The 20,882-nt window shown below is 44.3% G+C and overlaps 1 protein-coding gene across 6 annotated transcripts in view; it reads left to right on the top strand.

The window, feature by feature from the left end:
* LOC131406510 (endophilin-A3) overlaps nucleotides 1-20,882 on the top strand; it is a 536,830-nt gene that overhangs the window by 141,380 nt on the left and 374,568 nt on the right. For 5 of the 6 annotated variants that reach the window (XM_058542563.1, XM_058542561.1, XM_058542562.1 and 2 more), the window contains one exon: nucleotides 9,524-10,033. The exons of the other annotated variant lie outside the window; for it this stretch is intronic. In XM_058542563.1, the coding sequence (XP_058398546.1) occupies nucleotides 9,524-9,729 (206 nt within the window). In that variant the 3' untranslated portion in view covers nucleotides 9,730-10,033. Of the gene's footprint in view, nucleotides 1-9,523; nucleotides 10,034-20,882 lie in introns of those variants that run through there. 6 annotated transcript variants of the gene reach the window in all.

The raw sequence follows: 20,882 nt of genomic DNA on the forward strand, positions 1-20,882 counted from the left end.
GAATGTTCAAGATCAAGGTGCTGATAGATTCGGTGTCCGGTGAGGGCCCGCGTTCTGGTTTCTGTCTTCTCATTGTGTCCTCACATGGTGTCACTATACGATTCATGAAAGCTCCACCCTCCTGACCTAATCACCTCCCAAGGGCCCCACCTCCACATACCATTACACCGGCGGTTAGGGCTTCAACATGTGAATTTGGGGAGGGATACAAACATTCGGTCCATAGCATTAACCATAGATTAAGGCTTAAAATTTGCAGATAAGGAAATCAGGGCCCAGAGGTGACCTAACCCAGAGCTAGAACCCAGGGATCTGAAGTTTCTGTCCAATGTGTTCTTGCCAGTAGACAAAAATAGTATTTTAGAGATGTTGAACAACATGGTTTTTGTGGTATTTATCAGAATTATGCACCAGTGCCCTGTCTGAGTCAGCTAAAGGGAAAGTGTTAGCTTTAAAAAAATTATGCTACAAGAGCATGAGATTTTAGATTGGAAAAAAGAAATTACAACTTTTGAAGGAAGCTTGAATCAGATATGCTCATTCTAATTCAAAAGAGACGATATCTAATAGGTTGAGCTTGGTGGCTGGCCCAGAGTGCACATTCACTGAGTGTTTGAGAATGAGTGTGAACCAGAAATAAACTTGAAATTCCAAGTCAGTTTTTTGCCCCAACGTGGTAAGAGATGAACTCTCTAGTCAGCTGGTGCCGGCACAGTCTCGTCTTGGGGTTGTACAGCCAAAGCTGCAGAAGGAGACTTGGGTCTCGTTCCTCTCTGGGCCGCGGATTCCACCCCTTAACAGGAAACTTCCTCTCTGCTCCCTAGCTGCCCCATAGGTGGCAGAAGTCATAAGGAATCCCTTCTGAACCTCCAGAATTCAGGAAGTGAGCAGAAAATGAGCCCACTCAGCCAAGATGGGTGTCACCTGCAGTCCTCACTGTTAAGTGGACTTTGGAGTCAGAGGGAGGCCCAATCCTGGCTCTCACTCCATACCTCTGGGTCTCAATTTCATTCTCAAAAGAACAGGAATTATCATCCCGACCGCACAGGGTTGTTCTAAGGATTAAATTAGATCATGTAAATGTGAGGTGCTGGGCACGCACACATAGTACTTGCTACGGAGTAAGAGCCCACAATATGGTGGCTGTTAATGTTACATAATTGGTTATCTGATTTCCCAGCCTACAGCAGACTGGAGGCGGCAGATTAGAAAGGCCTGAGGGACCACTTCGAGAAGGCCCACTGACAGCAGGAAAAAGTGACAGGTCGCAGCCTGACTACAAGGGAGGCAAGAGAAAAGCTATAAAAAGCAGGAACAAAAACTCAAAAGGCACAGCAGTCTGGGGCATTTACTAAGAGACAAAGAGCCCTCCTCAGGTCAGTAGCTTCCGGGAGACTCCATGCCTTGTACTCTGATAGGGCCTCCTGTTGACAGCAGTTGTGTGAATTACTTCTCTCTCCATCCTCTTTCCCCCCTAAAAAATAGGAGTGGGGAGTCATAGTTTGCCTTTCGGTGGGGATGCTCTGGCCGAATGCTTCCAGGTAATGAAATCCCCAAAGTCAGGGCGAGCTGAGGAGAAGAGAGAGCAGTGGGCTCCTTTGGAGGTCTGAAAATAACCCAAGTTCAATACAGGGGAAGAGTGGTGATGTTCAGTGCTGCAGAGAGATGGGTGCCCCGTGCCCCGCTGACCACTCCCTCCACCTCCACCTCCTTGAAGTCAGGGTGAGCAAGGCTGAGAGCAGCCCTGAGAACAGGCTCCCAGGTCCTGGTGTGTGGCAGAGACAGAGGGAGGAAGAGAGACAGCCCGAAAGGCCAGTCTCCACTCTGCTGTCTCGTCCACCACCTGGAGTTTTTGTTTTGTTTTGTTTGCTTGTTTTTTTAATTGAAGCCTTGAGCTACTTGCTTTGAAGCAGGAGCTTGGGCTGAGGAAAGCAGGACAGAGAGTAAGTACCTGAGGGACAGCTCCCAAGCGTGACTGGCAAGGCCAGGTGGGATGGGCAGACCTTCCAGGATCAGGGAAGGATTTAGGTGGAGAACAGTCCTAGAGAGCATTCCAAGGCCTGGAAGCTCCCCAGGGCAGACTGAGCTGAGGACCCACAGGCTCATTCCAAGCCTGGCGGATGGACCACCCCCTAGGCTGGGGTTGGCCCAGAAATAGAGTGAGGATAAACTTGCAAGCTAACAGTTTTCAGTGGGGAGACATGGCATAGGTCAAATCTCAGCACTGCTGTTTAATTGCTTTGAACTTCTGTATGCCTCAGTTTCTCCATCCATCAAATTGGGGGAAATAATGGCACCTAATCAGAGCGCTTCTCTGAGAATTGAATCCACTAATATCTCTGAGGCACTTAGAATATTGTCCTGGCACATGGTAAACATTGAAAACTGAGGGTGATTATTTCATCCCTATAGCCGATTGGGGCGGAAGAATGGTGGGGCTGCCGCTATCAGAACAAGATGTGCTCAGCATTTCTGTACATGCGAGTAGCCCTGTGTGGCAGGGACTTGGGGAAACAAAAGGTGGGGTGGTGGGGAGGGCACTCCCAAGAATGTTCCTGCTGTTAAAATAAGAGGGGACCCAATATTGTTAGAAACTGGACCATATTATTGCCAAGAGGGAAGGGAAATTTATTTTAGGGAGAACGTGATTTCCCTACCTGTGTGTGTTGCTGGTGCTGACTCACCGGCCACCTTAAAACTCTTGTGTGAGGGTCTCCTTTTTTTTCCCCCTAATGGTGTGTAACAGAGCTTGAGTAATAAATATTTAACAGGGACATTCCCTTTTCTCTGTTAAAATAATCTTTGTTTCAGTGCTTTAACAAGGAAGACTGTGTTTTTCCCACCTCTGCTCTCATGTTACGTTAAGCCAGGTCTCAGGAGTAAGAGAAAATAAACACGGGCTGCCCAGCCAGGCAGGAGGAGGCGGCCTCCTCGCGGACAGCACAGCACGGGGTTGGGATTTCCGTGCCGTCTCGGGCACTCATGTCCACGTCAGCCAGCGAGGAGCCCGTGTGCTCTTATTTGCCGTGGTTCCAGGTGCCAACCACTGAACGAGGAAAGGGTGCGGGTGGAGGTGGTCGAGGAGCAATAGCTGCAAGACCCCAGGGGGAAAAGGAGTGGGTGGCCAACGAAGATGGGGCGCTGGGTAGGACCCATCTATTCTTCAGGGCAGATTTCCAGAGAGGTGGCGGCTTCTGATTGTGAGCAGCCGGGCATTCAGTCACCTTGTAGACGTTAGTGTCGAGTCCAGTTGGAAGGATCCCCCGAGGATGTACAACCTATTCTGCAGAGCTTCTGGGTTCCATCCATGGTGACACTGACTGACTTTTGTGGAGAAGGAAAATTCATGCCCTGTCACTTAGGTGGGCAGAAACTTGGTTTCTCTTTGACTGAACTGAACTTGGTTATGAGCCTCCATTTAGACCAATGGCGGAAGCAACTTAATCTTTTTTCCATTTCTACTTTTGGCCAAAAAAAAAATTTTTTTTAATCTTTTTTCCATTTCTTCTAATGGTGGAAAAAACCATAATCTTGCCATTTCAGGATAACTCAGTCTCTTCCAATAGAAAGCATAGACTATCCATTTATTACTTTGTTAATTCAAGATTTAAACCCAGTCAATTCAGCTGAAATTCCCTGTCAGGGCTTTTGGATTTTCTCAAAGGTTCCCCCACTCCCACCCCAGGATGTTGCCTGGCTGTGAGGGGGAGTTTATGGAACATCATGGTGGCAGGTGAGGGGGCTTGGCTGGGTCTTAACTGCTTCCACAGCTGAGATAGCTGGTCACCCCAAGCCTGGGCCCGGGTCTGTGGCCCAAGCCTCTGTCTCTGGGTTGCCAGATCTCTGCCTCCTGAGCCTGTGTACCCACCGCCGGCCATCTCTGGTCCAGCTGTCGCCTCAGCACATTCTCACTTCCTGCTGGGACCTAAGATTTGTTCACAGTTCATGCGGAGCTAGGGGTGGCGCCCTCAGGCTCCCTCTCTGTTTAGTTACACCACCTGCCATTTCCACTGTGCACAGTACCCTGTGTTGGTCTAGAGCACTTTGGGAGCCTGCCGTCCAGGGGGAAGTGGGGCCTCAGAGCCCCGTACCTCAGGGTGGAATCCAGGGAGCATTTCAACCTTCTTGCCCACCCTCTTGCCTCTCCAGGCCCCTTCCCTGCCTCCAGGAAGAGCTTGTACCTCTTCTCCGGGTGGCAAGAAACAGCCCTCCCCTCTCCACAGCTGGTAATAGACTCTCTTGAGTTCCTCAAGCTCTGGTTCCTTGGAACCCAGAGGTCAGTCTCTCTCCCTCTCTCTCTCTCTCTCTCTGCCTCTCAGATCTCATAGAAGCCTGGCACGAAAGCGGAAAGCCTTGCTTTCATATTTCGCAACTGAAATAGCATTATTTTGGAACTTATAAGCTAAACATTGGCGGCTTTGTTCATGTGCAGGTTCCACCCTCCCCCTAAAGTAAGGGGGGCCACAGCTGCTTGTGTTAGAGTCCCAGACGGTAGAAATGACCCAGCAGGACAAATGCACTGGATGATATTTCAGCATATCACCCCCCTGCGTGTGTAATTCAGGACAGCAGCCCGAGCTTGGGTACGTGCAGGTTTCTCCAGTGCCCACGCTGTGGAGAGCTGTGCTCAGTGCTGGGGGAAGCTCAGAGGTGGCTGGAGTGCCAGGTGCTCGAGCCTTCCCTGAGTCAGGGAACTCTTGCCCAGGAGTCTCTCCACATAGTGGTCTTAGGAGAGATGCTGTGTTTTGGGTTCATTTGCTGACAGAGTGTGATGTGAGTGTTGGTCGCTTTCCAGCTGTTGGGAAATCAAAGTGGGCAGCGTGACAGTGGTCCCTTGCTCAGAATAAATGAAGTGAGAAGTGAGTAATGTGTCTTTTCCCTGGTTTGTTGAGTATGTATGCAGGGAGTATACACATATGCACACGTAGGTGGTGGCTGGGAGAAGTGCATGCCCACCATTGGGTATTTATTTCAGTCATTGCAGAAAGCTCATCTCAGAGTAAATGGGAGGAAAAGAAAATATATAATTAGCCCTATAGTCAGTGTGATAGCACGCAAAATGTCCTGGCAGCCCTTAGCAGTGTCATGGATCATGTAGGAGTTGACTTCAGGAGGGTAGGTCACGGGCTGGGGTCTGGAGCCCTGGAGTCTCATTTTGGAGTTGCCGTCAGCCCTGAGAACAGGCTGTTGTGACGTCTTGGAGGCATTGCTGCCTCCTCTTCAAAAAGAGGATTCATGGAAGACCACCAATATCCATCTAGCATTAACATTTTGTGTTCAAGGAAATGCTTCTCAAGACTATCATGTGGTTGGCACCTGACTCCTTCTCTATTAAAAACGAGTAGTGAGAGAAATGCTAACAGAATACTAAGCTAATCATTTTTATGGACCACATTAAAACACATAAAAGTTATTCATTAAAAAAATTGACTTTGACTCAACAGTTCAAATTGTCATAGGTTTTCAGTGCCCAGCCCCCACCCACCCACCTACCCACCCAGATATACACTGTATTCCCAAAGGAAAATGAAAAGTTCTGCATTGTAAAGTCATTTCCCCAGTGCTTTGAAATCATTGACTGTTATTCTGTTCAAATTCAAGATGATGAACTGAGTACCAGTACTTAAATCCTACCACTCCCCAACTCCCATCCTTATGATGAAAGAAATATACAGACTTAGGGTGGAATGGAGTCTGTCTTGGAAGGAGCCCTCCAAATGCTAGAAACATCAAGTAGATTCTAGAGATTATAGAGCCGATGGGGCCAGATTTTAAAAGGCTGACCTTCCATTAAGTCACCACGTGGCAAGGGGCTTCCTACCTGGAGAGGAAGAAGAGCCCCCCCTTTTCCCACCAGCTGAAACTCCTTGACACTCTCAAGCTCTGGTCAAAGACAATGGAGGAAAGGGATACCATTAAGCTGGGGCTTCTCAACCTCTCTTGGACACTGGAAGCACCTGAGAAATTTTTAAAATCCTGATGCCCAGGTCGCATTGCCAGAGCTTCTGATTTAATTGGTCTGGGGTTCAGCCTGCGCAGTGGGCTTTTTAATGTGCCTCCAGGTTGAGAACCACGGCCACGGGAAGACAAGGGGGGAGCCTCACTGATAAACACTCCTCAAGTGAGGGGGGGCTTGGCTCTCACCCCACCTGGGCGTGGACAAAGTGCTGAAGAATTTAGGAGTGGGGATGGCACTGAGGAGGACTGCCCTGTCACTAGGTGAATTTGCTGCCACTCCCTACCCCTCCCCAGGACAAAGGGGCTTCTCATTTGACCCACCACAGAAATACCCAAGTGTATCTATTCTCTTTACTCGGATGTGAAAGATTTGGTGAGGAAGGAACATAATCTCTAGCAGAACTTGTTTCAACTCTCAATTGAAGTCGAGAGAGAAAGAAAGAAAGAAAGTGTAATAATAATAGAAAAATGAAATAAAAATGGAAAGCATTAAATAGAATGGCAGAATTGAGGTAACATATAGACAGATATCTCAATCACATAAAAGGATTAAATTCTTTTCTCAAAGGACAAGAACTGTGAAACTGGCATGGTCTTGCTCTGGGACACTGCCCCTGCCTTTTGACCCCACTCTTCTGGTGTGATGTGATGAGGACATGAGGAGCTGTTGAGTGTGTGGAGGCTTCGCCGGTCTCCTTTGGGATCCCCGTTCATCTGTTGGTGGTGGCCTCTGTCCATGTGGTGATCTCCACATCAAGGGGGTGTGTGGTCTCCAAGTAGATGGGGTGTGTGGTCTCCATGTAGATGGAGTGTGTGGTCTCCATGTAGGTGGGGTGTGTGGTCTCCAAGTAGATGGGGTGTGTGGCCTCCATGTGCATGGGGTGTGTGGTCTCCATGTACATGGGGTGTGTGGTCTCCACATCGATGGGGTGTGTGGTCTTCATGTAGATGGGGTGTGTGGTCTCCAAGTAGATGGGGTGTGTGGTCTTCATGTAGATGGGGTGTGTGGTCTCCAAGTAGATGGGGTGTGTGGTTTTCCTGGGATGGGCTTTAGCCTCCTTCCAGCCCCATCTTCACGGAATGTCACATCTCCCTCTGAGCTCACCAGTAGTTCCTGCCCGCCACCCTTCGGGGGGTGGGGGGCATTACCTCACTTGGCCAGGGTAGCCCCTCAGCTCCTGCTCATCCTCTCACCTTCAGCTTCTCTACATGGAACCACGGGAACCACTGAGACCTCATGTCCCCTTCAGCGGCTATGGTGAACTGGAGTGAGGTGACCACATCTCCTTCCCAGACAAGCTAAGTCACTATCGTAAGCCATGCTAGAGAGCATTCCATGTTCAGAAATCCATAGGCCTAGGTAATTTGGGGCCATTTTTTTCAAATCTTCAAGTTTGAATATTTTAGAAAATAGAAAAAAAGTTTATTTTATGAAGTTAACATACTCTGATACCAAAACCTGACCCGAATATAAAAAGGAAGTAATGTCACTTTTAAATATAGATGGAAAAATCTTAAATAGTAGCAAACTCAGTCTAGCCATAGAATAAAAGTGTAACACATAAATAAGTGCAGTTTCTTCAAACCATGTAATGGTCATTCATTTAAAACTTTTGAAATTAATTTTATGAATACTAAAAAATATGATCCAGTTAGAATCAAAATGAGATTTTGTTGGGGGAGCTTGATACACTGATACTAATTGATACATTAATACTGGTTGAATGATTTCATGAGAATAGGAAATTTTGAAATAGAAGAATAATGATGAGGAACTTCTTTACTAGTTATTAACATTTATTTTAAAGCTACAACATTTAAAGTGATATGGTACAGTTACCTAAATGGATCAGTGCAACAAAATAGAAAATCCTAAAATAGATCCAAGTGCACATGGTAATTAAATACATGATAAAGATAAAAGTAATATTTTAAATCAGTGGAGAAAGAACGCATTACTTAATCAATCATGTTGAGATAACTGCTTAAGCATTATTAAAAATAAATAATACCTCTATTTGCCAAAATGCAAATGGATTAAAAGTAAAAATTTTCACATGAAAAAATTAAATTAAAAAATTACTGGGATAAATTTAGTTGAATATTTATATGTAAATAAAGAAACCATGAATGAAAAGTTTGATCAATTTGGCTGCTTATACTGTTTAAAATTTCTGTACTTATGCCAAAACAAAACAGAAACCTTCTTCCCTGCCCCATTGCCAGTACATACTCCAAAAACAAAATGAAAAAACCAGATGATAAGCTGAGAATACTTGTGTCAAACATGGCAGATAAAGGGTTAATATTTATAGTGTATAGGCCCCTAAAACTTTTAAGACAAAGAAAGATAAAAAAATAAATTGACAGTAAATGTTAATGGGAAATGTATTGGGAATGTATTGGGAAAATTTACGTTCTGTGAACAGCAAATTCACTTTAGAAGTTTACACTCAGGAGTTAATCGTGCACATTTGTAAATACATGTGTATTAGGATATTTTTCAAAGAGTTATCTATGACAGCCAAGAGAGAACAAAAAAAAGAGGGAAGAAATGAGGAAAGGAAGAGAGAGAAAGAGGAAGGAAGGATCTTATCCAATAACAGGAGATTTGTAAAAGAAATTATGTTTTATGTATTGATATAGTTGACAACTGGTCAGTAATTAAAAGTAGTCAGAAAAGATGTTCACAATAACATATATATAGGAAGATTCTTTTGTGAAAACAGCTATATGTAAATACATACACAAATATATTCATAAAGGTATCTGGAAGCTTCTATGCCAAAATGTTAATTTAACATTGGTTATCTCCAGGTTAGTAGGTTACAGCTGACTTTTCTCAGTTTTGCATAAGTCTTGTCTTTTCTCTCTCTCTTTTTTTTTTTTTTTACCATTGCCATCTTTTAATTTTGAAATTAAAAAATAATTATTTAAAAAATGTCATTCTGAGAACTTCTTGGTACAGTAACCCTAAGATGTCAGGCTGGTCTGTAAATATTCTGCTCATCCCTCTCCAGTCTCACACTCTGCCATGTTCCAGCTTCTGATCACCAGCTCTAGGAAGATGTCGCCAACCACCCAGGCCTTTCCTGCTTCCTTCTCCTCTGAGCTTCTGAGCTATGAGTGATACATCACCTCATCTCTGTTCTTTAAATGTTTCACATGAGTTGTCCAGTCTCCACAAGGAAACTCTAAGCTCCCTGAGGGGAGTTGGGCCTTGTAATTCTGCACCTCCCTTGGGCTCTAGACAGAGCTGAGTAGGAGATGCTTCAAGCTGAGTACATGCTTCAAGGAGATGGGCTGGGCCTGAATTCTTTGGCTGGGAGTGCTGATGAGAAAAGCCATGGGCCTAGGAGGTCAGCTAGGGCGTCACCTGCTGAGGGGCAGCTGGGAGGGCAGAGACCACAAGCACAGCACAGTGAGCTGGGTCAAGCCGGCCTTGTCAAGGGAAGGAAGGCAGGGGCCTGCTGTTCGTGGTTTCTCCAGCTCGCCACCTTTCCAATTTTCCGTGGATGATTTGTCATGTTAACGTGTACTTTTTATCTCCATATGATGCGGACAGGTTCTAACGTTCCCATGGACCAACCCTGCTGTCGTGGTCTCTATGACTTTGAGCCAGAAAACCAAGGAGAACTAGGATTTAAAGAAGGGGACATCATTACATTAACCAATCAAATAGATGAAAACTGGTATGAAGGAATGCTACATGGGGAATCTGGATTCTTCCCCATTAATTATGTTGAAGTGATTGTGCCTTTACCTCAGTAAATGTGTAACTCACACTTTGGACATACTTTCGTAACTGAAATGAATTCACACCAGTGTTGTCCCAGTGTGGTGTTCTGTGACATCCTTGCTCTTTGACCAACTTAATGACTTTTGTAGGTGTGTTCTCTTTATAATGTATTTTGTATCAATTTAATTTGTATAAATGATTTTCTTGTCTTAGCTACCTGAAAATACAGTTTTCTTTTTGGCTTATTGTTCTTTAAATGTTATTGGTTAACTTAGTCATTGGTTAAATAAATGTATGTGCTTCCTGTTGCTAAAAATAAACGCACCATTGCAGTTATGTCCATGAATTGTTCATATTCCTCAGCCACAGTGGAATGCAAAATTTGAAACTAAGACATTCTAAGTATTTTATTTCCTGACATTACTGATCACATCCAGTCTTTTCCCTTCATCATGTTTTAGCTGACCTGTGAATAGCCCAATAAATATGACACACCGTGTTGGCAAAAGGCCTTGGTTATTCTTAATGGTAAATTGATTTGTAAGTGCAGTCCTCCAGCTGCAGAGTCCCACTGTGCTCCGTGGGTGACCAGGTGGTCGCAGCAAGGGTGCTTACATGCTTGCTCCTGGTCAAGTCAGCAGGTCTGAGAGTGGGCTTCAATTTCCGCCTGACTCAAACACGGCACACTCTTCTCCCAGTTGAGGGATAGAAAACCCTTCCGTGTACTTAAAGTTTGTTTATAAAAGAGCCTAATGCCAGCTTCTTATGCTGCCAAGTCCTGGCTAGGTTTTCAAGCAAGTCCTGTTATGGATGCTCAGGAAACAGCATGGTCAAGGATCGGGTTGAGTGCCCAATAACGTGATTGCTTAGGTTCGGTGAACCAGCCCCTGGCCTCACTCAGAGTATGCACTCATCGTGTACTTTGACCCAGTGAAGCCCATAGCAATCCTATTGGGAGGGGGCAGGTATCATTTCCCCTTTTGTAGAGAAGGAGCGCCATCGAGTGGCTTGCCCAGGATCAACAGGCAGGCAGTGTCAGAGCCAGAGTTTGCACTCAGATTGTTCACTGCACTCCACTGCCCACTTCAGCACTCATTACTTGGAGTGCATTGCTTTTCAGTGAAACATTTGTAACAACTCTACAGAAGCCAGATTGGTTTGTTAAGGTGACCTAAAACAGTTTCCCAGTCTCCTGAGTCCTTGGTACATCAGTAATGTCACAACAACACAACTGGGCATTTTCCCTCTCCTGTCCTTTCCCTCCAGGCATAGACACACACACACACACACACACACACACACACACACCCCTCCCTCTTCTCCAAAACAGTTGTATATATAGTGTCTATAATAAAATAGTAATAATGGCTAACCATTATTGAGTGCTTACTATGTGCTAGGTGCTATTCTAAGCATTGTACATAAATAAATTCATTGAATCTTCGTTAACAGTTCATTTTCTTCAGATAGATCTTATAATGCCCATTTTTCAGATAAGGGAACGGAGACTCAGTAAAGGTGAAGTGACCTGTCTGTAGGCACAGTTATTAAATGGCAGAGACGGATCCTAGCCCAAATTGTCTCCCTCCCACGGTGGGTTCCTCACGCTCTCCTATACTGTGTCTCGCCAGATGCGTTTGTCCACGTATATTCGCAAAGCAGCTGTTTTTTATACCCTATCAGCTTTTACCCTCCAGCTGCCACATTTGAAATTTATCAAAGGGAATGGGAAATCCATTCTCAGTGACTGTAACAGGCTTTGGTATCTCATTTGGGAAATAGACAGTTAACTGAGAGCTATAGACTAGACTTTAGTGACAACAATAACAACAAACATGTTAAGCAATTTACATTAGATTGCTTTAAAGGAATTGAAATGGGACTCGTGTCAGTGGACAGATGGCTGCCGAAGAAGAGGCTCAATGCTCTTTACCTGGCAGTTAGCTGGATGGGTGGGTAGTTACAATGTGTCTGTCTTTCCCTAACTTGTGGCCTCAGCTGTAGTGTAGGATCCCGTCTGCATAGAGTCCTCACTCAGATGGTCTCTCATGTGCTCATGGACAAAGCTGGTCAGTTATAATGGGCACCAGCCACCTTCTTTTCTTCAACCCACTCTTCTACGCTGAATTCCATTGTGTCCTCTAGGTACCTCACCACTTCTGGGCATCACCTCTCCTACGGGGCCTCCTTACCCCTTCTGCTGGGTACTGACTGCCAGCTCCCACTGAGCATCACTCCTGAGGCGGAGAGCCTTTGACACACTGCATTCTGTTGGGAAAGACAGAAGAAGGCCACGTCCCCTGCCTGTGTTGCTTCCTGTTGGTGGAGTCCCCAAACAAGGTTGCTTATCCTCCACTCTTTTACCAAGATTAATTAAACAGTTCCATCAGTGCTGCTTTAAAACTGTCCTCTCCATAGGTTTCAAGGGTGAGTCAAGATGGAAGCTATATCAGAAGATGAATATGAGTGGTAGATATCACCAAACCTTAACCTTTTTCTGATGATAAGATTGTATTATTATTGCATCAGTTATCTATTGCCACATAATGCTGTGTAACAAGCTACCTCAAAAATCAGTGCCTTAGCATGATACATACTTACTTAGCTCACAAGTCTGCAGGTTGGTGATCTAGGCTGGGCAGTTCTTCAAGTCTCAGCTGTGCTCACTCATGGGACTGGGAGATAGCTGGCGGTTGGCGGGACCTCACAGGTCTGGAGGTTGGCTAGGGTGACTCAGTTCTCCACGTATCTCCCTCCAGTAGGCTAGCCCAGGCATGTTCTCATGGTGAAGACAGGGGTGCAAGAGCATGGGTGGAAAGGCTGAAGTGCTTTTTCAAGTCTCTGTGTATATCCAGCCTGCTACCATCCCACAGGCCAAACAAGTCAGAAGGCTGGGCCCAGTGGCAGAGTGGAGAGGTTTTCAGCTTATGTGGCAAAGAGTAAAGCAGGAGGGACACTAATCTACCACAGTTCTAAATGTGAATGGGTATTAGCTATTCTTAAATGGATCAAGTTTGTCTACCTGGCTTTCTCTTCCTCGAGGATATGTTCTTTTCTTCTGCGATTTCTCCATCCCTCAAACAATAGACTCCTGATAGGCACATCTTCCAATTCAATAGATATTGCCAGATGTGTTTGACCCTAAGCATGGACACTGCTTGGCTTCAAGCTGGGATCCCATCCTCACCTTCGCCTTCTCTACTCCCTCCTCTAATTTTGCTATAGAGGCAAATGGATCTGATCCCAGTATGCTCACCTAGTATCCGTCCTTATGAGACCATACATGGCCGTGTGCATTGTCTTGGCCCCAATGGATAGTGGGTTTTGTTCAAATTTCCCCCTGAGGTACCGAGCAGGGCCAGCTAGAGATCTGGCCCATGGGTGGCACCAAGAGTTGGTCTCAAGTGGCTAACAGGGGGAGTGTGATCCTACTCAATCTAGGCAAAAGTACAAAGAGCAGAAAGGGGGAATAAAAAGCCATGTCTGTAAGAAGTAACGAGAGATCAGCTAAGGAGATCAGATACTAACCTCAGGGCCAAGTCCAGAGGACAGAAACAGGAGCATCAGACGAGTGTCAGAGCACAGAGTCAGGGGACTATTCGAGGACAAGTCTCAATGAAGTGTGTCCAGTATAAAGATGCACCAGTGTTTATACATGCTGAATTATCTGCCTGGAAGAGGCTCCAAACTTGGGCCAGGTTCTTTGACATCATGATTCTTTGTTTCAGAAGTAAGCCATGGGGATGGGGCTAGGAGTCAAAATGGATGTTATGGCTCTTTTAGGGAAAGTTGTTCCCACTTCTGGGGTTGTCTTGGGGCCACAGGTTCCTGGGGAACTTCCTTTGGACTTGGAGTAACTCAGGCCTGAAGTGTTCCCCTTAGAAGCTACTTTTTATCTCCCACCCCACATGCAGAAAGAATCGGTTATGTTCACCCCTGTGGAGGTGGAGGAGAAAACACCTTCCTGGGCCAGCTGTGTCATTTGCTTTACATGCATTTTCTTGTTTAATCTTCATAATAACACTAAGGCAAGTTGCAGTGTTCCTATTTGCAGGTGAAGAAATTGAGGCTTAGAGAAGATAAGTGACTTGCTGAATATCACAGAGCTCAGCCCTAAAGGCTGGGCTATTTCTGTATCACTCTGTCATACTCACCTTTCATAGTGTCTGCCCCATATGTAACTTCTACTTTACCCACTGTGGATGGACCCCACCCACCACTATACATTGTGACCCGACCCCACTGGCCACAGTTAACTGGACCAGGGATATGTATGCAAACCAGAGAAGGCCCATCAGTCTCTTCCCTGGGAATTTGGAATTTTCCAAATGCTTTTGGTGTTATAGACACTCATTCCACATTTGGCTCTAACTATTTCTTCTCTTTTCTCATTTACTTAGCTATCTAAACTTCAAACTTTGTATTTTTATTTTACAGTTTATTATCTTTTAATTCATTTTATTGGGATTTTATCCAAAAATTTTTTTTCTCCTTTTTAGGTGCATTTGGAATTTATAATGGCTAGTTTTAGCCTTTATTTCAATCACTTAAAAGTTATTTGTTTTAGGGGCCGGCCCAGTGGTGCAAGGGTTAAGTGCGCACGCTCCGCTGCGGTGGCCCGGGGTTCCCCAATTCAGATCCCCGGTGCGCACTGACACACCGATTGTCAGGCCATGCTGTGGCAGCGTCCCATATAAAGTGGGGGAAGATGGGCATGGATGTTAGCCCAGGAACAAGCTTCCTCAGCAAAAAAAAAGAGGAGGATTGGCAGATGTTAGCTCAGGGCCGATCTTCCTCACACACACACACACACACACACACAAGTTATTTGTTTTATATTTTCAGAGTTACTTCTATTAAATTTAAGTATTTTATTTTTAAACATTATGTCACTTTCATTTTTCCTTAGTGTTAGAGGGCCTTGAATTGTCCTTCTGAGGAGCTCCATGAGTACCACTCTACTGCCTCTCCCCATCCCCACTACTTTCACCCCACAGCAGAAGTGACGATCTGATCCATGAGTGTACAGAGAGGAGTGTGTGTCAACCAGTCCCTTCCACTCCTCCTCCGCTTTGGTATTGGTCTGTCTGCAGCGAGCACGTGCTCCGAAGCACTCTTGGCCGTGCTGTGCGCTGAGTGATAAATACCCTGCACTGTGGGCGAGGTCCAAGGTAGTCCAGGGTCTTCTGTGCCTGGTGGGTAAGTCTGCCTGATTGTGAGGTTCAGAGTGAGGAAGCCCTCTTGCCCAGAGATCTGAGCCACATTGTTCAATATTGGCTTCTCCGGTAATAAGATGATATTTTGGTTTCCATCTTTTGTCTTACTTCTCGATTGGTTCTTAATCAGGCCTCTTCAAATGCCAACATCTGACATATTTGTGCAGGAACCTTGAGAATGAGGCAGGAGGGCATTCAGCGATTAAAGCAGCACATGGGAGAGGCTCACAGTGGGGCCAGGGCACGTGTCTTTGGACGTTACTGTGTGGGCACTTGTGTCTCTGTGACAGTGTGGCATAGTTTCTAGTAAGGCCCACTTTGGAATGGCCTCTCTGCTCAGCTCTCCAGACCTTGCATCAGTTGAACAGTTTTACTCCCTCAATTGTGTTTTGTCAGTTAGACCTATCATCCATCAGCATATTACCCACCCCCCGCCAGGAAGATAAGCATTGATTTTCCATCCAGGTCCAGGGCAGGTTGACCCAGAAATACCAGGATGTTTCTGCATTAACGTTCCCTCTGTGGCCTTCCTCCCCACACATGCTAGTTAGGTTTATCAGTCTTAGAGATCCAGATTGCAGCTTTTTCTATAGAAATGTGGCAGACTTTTTTTTTTTTTTTTTTTTTTTTTTTTGTGAGGAGATCAGCCCTGAGCTAACATCCGCCAATCCTCCTCTTTTTTTGCTGAGGAAGACGGCCCTGGGCTAACATCGGTGCCCATCTTCCTCCACTTTATATGGGACGCCGCCACAGCATGGCTTACCAAGCAGTACTTCGGTGCATGCCCGGGATCCGAACCAACGAACCCCGGGCCGCCGCAGCGGAACGCGCGCACTTAACCGCTTGCGTGTGGCAGACTTTTTTATCAGATAAAAAGAAAAGGAAGCTTCTGTTTCATTGGAAAAAAGACTATCTCACATATCTTAGTCTCGGGAATTAATCTGGCCCCAAAACTGTGAGGACCTAGAGCAGAGATGGTGTGTTGCAGGGTAGTTTAGATGGTTTAGATAAATGGTTCTCAGCTCTTCCTCTGCACTAGACTCTGGACCACTTGAAAAAATATAGATGTCTGGTCCTCACCCCTACCTTTTGATTTAAGTTATTGGGGGTAGGCCTGGGTCTTGAGGTTTTTAAAAAGCCCCTCAAATGATTCTAAGGTTCAGTCAAGACTGAGACAATGCTTCAGACGAACAGAGGACAGTGCCTTAGGCAACAGTGGGAGATAAACTAAGGAAGTACTGACTGTGGGGGGTCTTGTGAGGTTCCAGTAAATGGCACCCCTCATTCCCATCTGAGTTCTAAATAAACTGGGGCATTAGACAAGGGTTAAAACAGGTGAGAGCCCATACATAACCTGTGTTGTAAAAGGCTAAGTCAGAGTATGTAGCTTAGGATGAGAGCCAAAGGGTCTGTTCACTGAGCCCCGCAGTAATCAGACATATGCACCTGGTCCAAAAGGAGCTGGACTACAATTACCTCTTCTTCCAAGGACAGAGACTTGACCATTGAGCTTACTGTATGGCTGCTGGCATCAAGAACACACATTTCCTGTGGGCAGGCCAGCTTCCAAGTGAGGTAGGGGCTATGATACTCAGACCCAGTTCCTAACCCAAACTCACAAGTCAGGTAACTCAACTAGCCAGGACTTTTTAGAGAAAACCCCTCCTCATAGAAACTGGAAGAATGGGGAAAAGGTATTCCTTTCTAACTGTGGGGAATGAAGATGAGAAACATACCTCAAACAAAAAAGTTTTCAGAGGCCAAAACAGGCCTAAATGAAAGGGAAAATGGAATATGTCAAAGATATATCCTTTATAACCGCTTTTCAAAATGAGTTTATACCAATGCAATAGGCCAAGAAAAAGAAAAAAAAAAATGGTCTAAAGACCGAAAACCAAGAAATAAAACAGTCTTTATTTGCAGAAAACAAGATTGAATATGTAGATAATTCTAAGGAATCTACAAAAAATCTACTAGAACTAACATGAAAATTTATCAAGGTCATGGGATAGAAAGTCAATATACAAAAATTAGTTATGTTTATAATACTGCCAACAGTTATTAAATATTAAATTTAATATTAAAATAATGAAAAGCAATGCCATTTATAATAGCATCAGAAAGCATAAAATAGTTAGAAAGTATTGGAACAAAAGATAGGCAAGACTTTGACACTGAAAACTACAAAACATCACATATAAAAATTAAAGAAGATCTAAATAAATGGTTAGATATGCTCAATATTGTTAAAATGCCTTTTCTCCCCAAATTGTGTGTAAATTCAATACAATTCTAATCAAAATCCCAATGGGCCTTTTTGTTGAAATTGACTAGCTGATTCTAAAATTATATGGAAGTGCAAAAGTCTTAGAATAGCCGAAACAAAGAGAAAAACAAAATTAGAGGATTACATTGTCTGATTTTAAGACTTACTGTAAAGATACAGTAATCAAAACAGTGTGGAATTAGCATAAGGTTAGATAAATAGGTCAATGGCACAGAACAGAGTCTAGAAATAGACTCACATGTAAATGCATGGTCAATTTATTTTCAATAAAGGTGTCAAGGTAATTTATTGGGAAAAGGAAAGGTCTTTTCAACAAAATAAAAATAAACCTTGACCCTTACCTCACACCATACATAAAAATTAATTTAAAATGGATCATAGACCTGAACATAAAAGCTAAGACCTTAAAGTTTTTAGAAGAAAACATAGGAAAATATCTTCAAAACCTTGAAATGGGCATAATTTCTTAGGACCCAAAAGTCACTAACCCAAAAGACAAAATTGGTAAATTGGACTTCATTAAAATTAAAAATTTCTGCTCATCTAAAGACACCATTTAAAAAAATGAAAAGGCAAACTATAGACTGGAACAAAATATTCCTGTACCTATCTCTGACAATAGACCTCTATACACAATCTATAAGAATCCTCACAAGTCAATAATGGGCAATTAAAAATGGTCAAAATATGTGAAGAGACACTTCACAAAAGAAGATAAACAAATGCCCAATAAGCACATGAAAATGTGCTCAACATGGTTAGTCACCATCAGGGACTGGCCAATGGGTGGCACCAAGGAGGCTTAGAATTATAGAGTACTAAATAAGATATCTTCTGGTTTCCAGGGCACCACATTCCCAGAGACATTAACAAAGATGGGACCTTGGATTAAGTCATTTACAACCTAATTTGTAGCAAATGGGTTCTAGTTATCACTACTGAAAAAGAAACATTGATTTAGAACTGCATACATATGAGAAAGTAGGCAATGGGCATGGACTGTTGTGTCCCAAGGCTTCTAGATATCTGTCCAAGTTTTCTCATATCTTCCATAGACATAAGAAGGAAGCCATCAAAGATATGCTGAGTGACAGAGTAGTCCAGAATGTTGAAGACCTCCTGCTAATGTCCACATCATTGGAGCAAGATCAGAAATTGACCAGACATGTATTTGGAATATTAAGAAAGGTAGAGTTGAAAGGAAATGGGGAAAAGGCACTCCTGGATTGGTTCACGGTGTCCTATATGGGAGTTCACTTCTCTCCTAGAAGGAAGATGGCAGATCAGGATGGGTCCAAGGTAAGTGGATCAGGGCTTTCAGGGATCTATTGTGAATTTGTGCCACTGCATGAGATGAAACACCAGCTTTGGCCTCACCAAATGTTGGCTATACTTTTGACCTCCCAATAAAATCCTAGTATTCCACTATTGGCCTAACCGAAACATACTGAAGAGAGGAAAGACCTGCAGCATTTACCTATTGTTATTCTTCTGTCTACAGGTTAACGATGAGTGGTATGAAAAGTCCTTTTTGTTGTGGATGGGTGGGCACTTAGAAATTGGTACTTGATTTAAGGAGCAGAATACCCAAATCTGCTCATGCCGCAAATCCCTCCAACCACTTCCAGGGGGTGAGTTTTACAAAGGCAGGTCAGTGGCAACCACTTTGTCTGATGAATTCTTTTCCTTGGATTCTCCATAGGTTTCTTGGAAAGAACTACAAGATCTTATAAGCAGGAGAATATTATGGACACATCACATAATTGTCTGTCTTGTAGGCAAACAATAGCTTGTAACTCAACTGTTAATCGGGGCAACTCAGCTAGATTGAAAGAGATATACAGCACGATATACTGAGAGAAGTTCAAAATTTGATGGGAATGTTGGGTTTTCAGGAAATGGGGCAGGTAAAATACGGAAGGACACGGTCAAGAGTAGATGCCAATCTCAGACCCTGGAAATCAGCCCAGAAGGCCGAGCTGACTACCTTGCATCTGCATTATTAGAGAGAAAAGGGGAATTGGCCATAATTATTGTCATTGATGCTGACTGTGTATTCAGGGGAGCAACACAACTCTTGTAATGGTGACTAACATTTTCAGAGCCACCGATGGACTTGAGGTGAGTCACCAGCAATGGTGGGGTATCTTCATATTCTTGGTTAGTACAAAGACAGGGTCTAGTGTTTAATATTTGAGATCTCACTAAGCAAAGACCTTTGGCTCAAGGCAGCCACATTATTGATGAAGAAGCAGCTATTTTGCTTGGAGTTAGGGACCAAGCACAATACGTTCATTTTCTTTTGAGAATTTAGTAATGGAAGAAATTTTATTTCCAGATTTGGGGCATACTTATATTAGCATATTATTATTAGAGTATCTAAGTATTGTTTGGTTTCAGTTGTAGAACTTCTGATAAGCTATGTCGGACAATATGGTTGGATATAATTTCAGTTAGGAGATAGAATACAGAGTAAACTTGAGGTCTTGGTGGCTGTAGTGGATTGAATAATGGCCCTCCAACAGATATGTCCAAGTCTTAACTCCCAGTACCTGAGAATGTGACCTTGTTTGGAAATAGAGTCTTAGCAGATGTAATCAAGTTGAGGATCTTAAGATGAGATCATCCTGAATTTAGGGTGGGCCCTAAATCCAATGACTGGTGTCCTTATTAGAGAAAGGAAAGGGAGATTTTTCACACAGACAGACCCAGGGAGAAGGTCATGTGAAGAGCATGTGAAGACAGAGGCAGAGAGAGATTGGAGTGATGCTGCCAGAAGCCAAGGAAGACTTGGAGCCACCAGAAGCTGGGACAGATGAGGAAGGATTCTCTCCTAGAGCCTTCAGATGGAGCATGGACTTGCCAACACTTTGATTTCAGACTTCTGGCCTCCAGAACAGTGAGAGAATAAATCTGTTGCTTTAAGCCATCCAGTTGTGGTAATTTGGTACGACAGCCCTAGGAAATGAATACAGTGGCCTTGAGTTACTTTAATTATACAGTTTCAACTAATTTCAGAGCCTTACAGGGGTAAAATCCACCCTGTCCATGAGGACACCCAAAAAATTAGTAGTTGGTACTGCAGAAGTAGCCTCATGAAGAGGGGAAATAGCTTTCTCTAAATGACCATAAGCTTAATGACTAAGCCCAAGAGATTAACAGGAAAAAAACCCAAGGAATGCTGGGGTATGTGTGGGGTTGTTAGTGGCAGATACTTCTTCACTCGTGATATTTCCTCCGTGTAGAAGCAGCTCTGGGGGCCGGCCCCGTGGCTTGGCGGTTAAGTGCACGCGCTCCACTGCTGGCGACCCGGGTTCGGATCCCGGGCGCGCACTGACGCACCACTTCTCCGGCCATGCAGAGGCAGCGTCCCACATACAGCAACTAGAAGGATGTGCAACTATGACGTACAACTATCTACTGGCGGGCTTTGGGGGAAAAAAAGGAGGAGGATTAGGCAATGGATGTTAGCTCAGAGCTGGTCGTCCTCAGCAAAAAGAGGGGGATTAGCACGGATGTTAGCTCAGGGCTGATCTTCCTCACACACACACACACACACACACACACACACACACACACACACACACACAAAAAGAAGCAGCTCTGTTAGTATGACTTTCTTACCCTCTTTACACCCTCTAGCTCATGAGCCCTAGTCCAGAGGGGAACTTAACCTGACTGG

The sequence above is a fragment of the Diceros bicornis genome, chromosome 5 (assembly GCF_020826845.1).
Source record: "Diceros bicornis minor isolate mBicDic1 chromosome 5, mDicBic1.mat.cur, whole genome shotgun sequence".
NCBI classification, from domain to species: domain Eukaryota; kingdom Metazoa; phylum Chordata; class Mammalia; order Perissodactyla; family Rhinocerotidae; genus Diceros; species Diceros bicornis.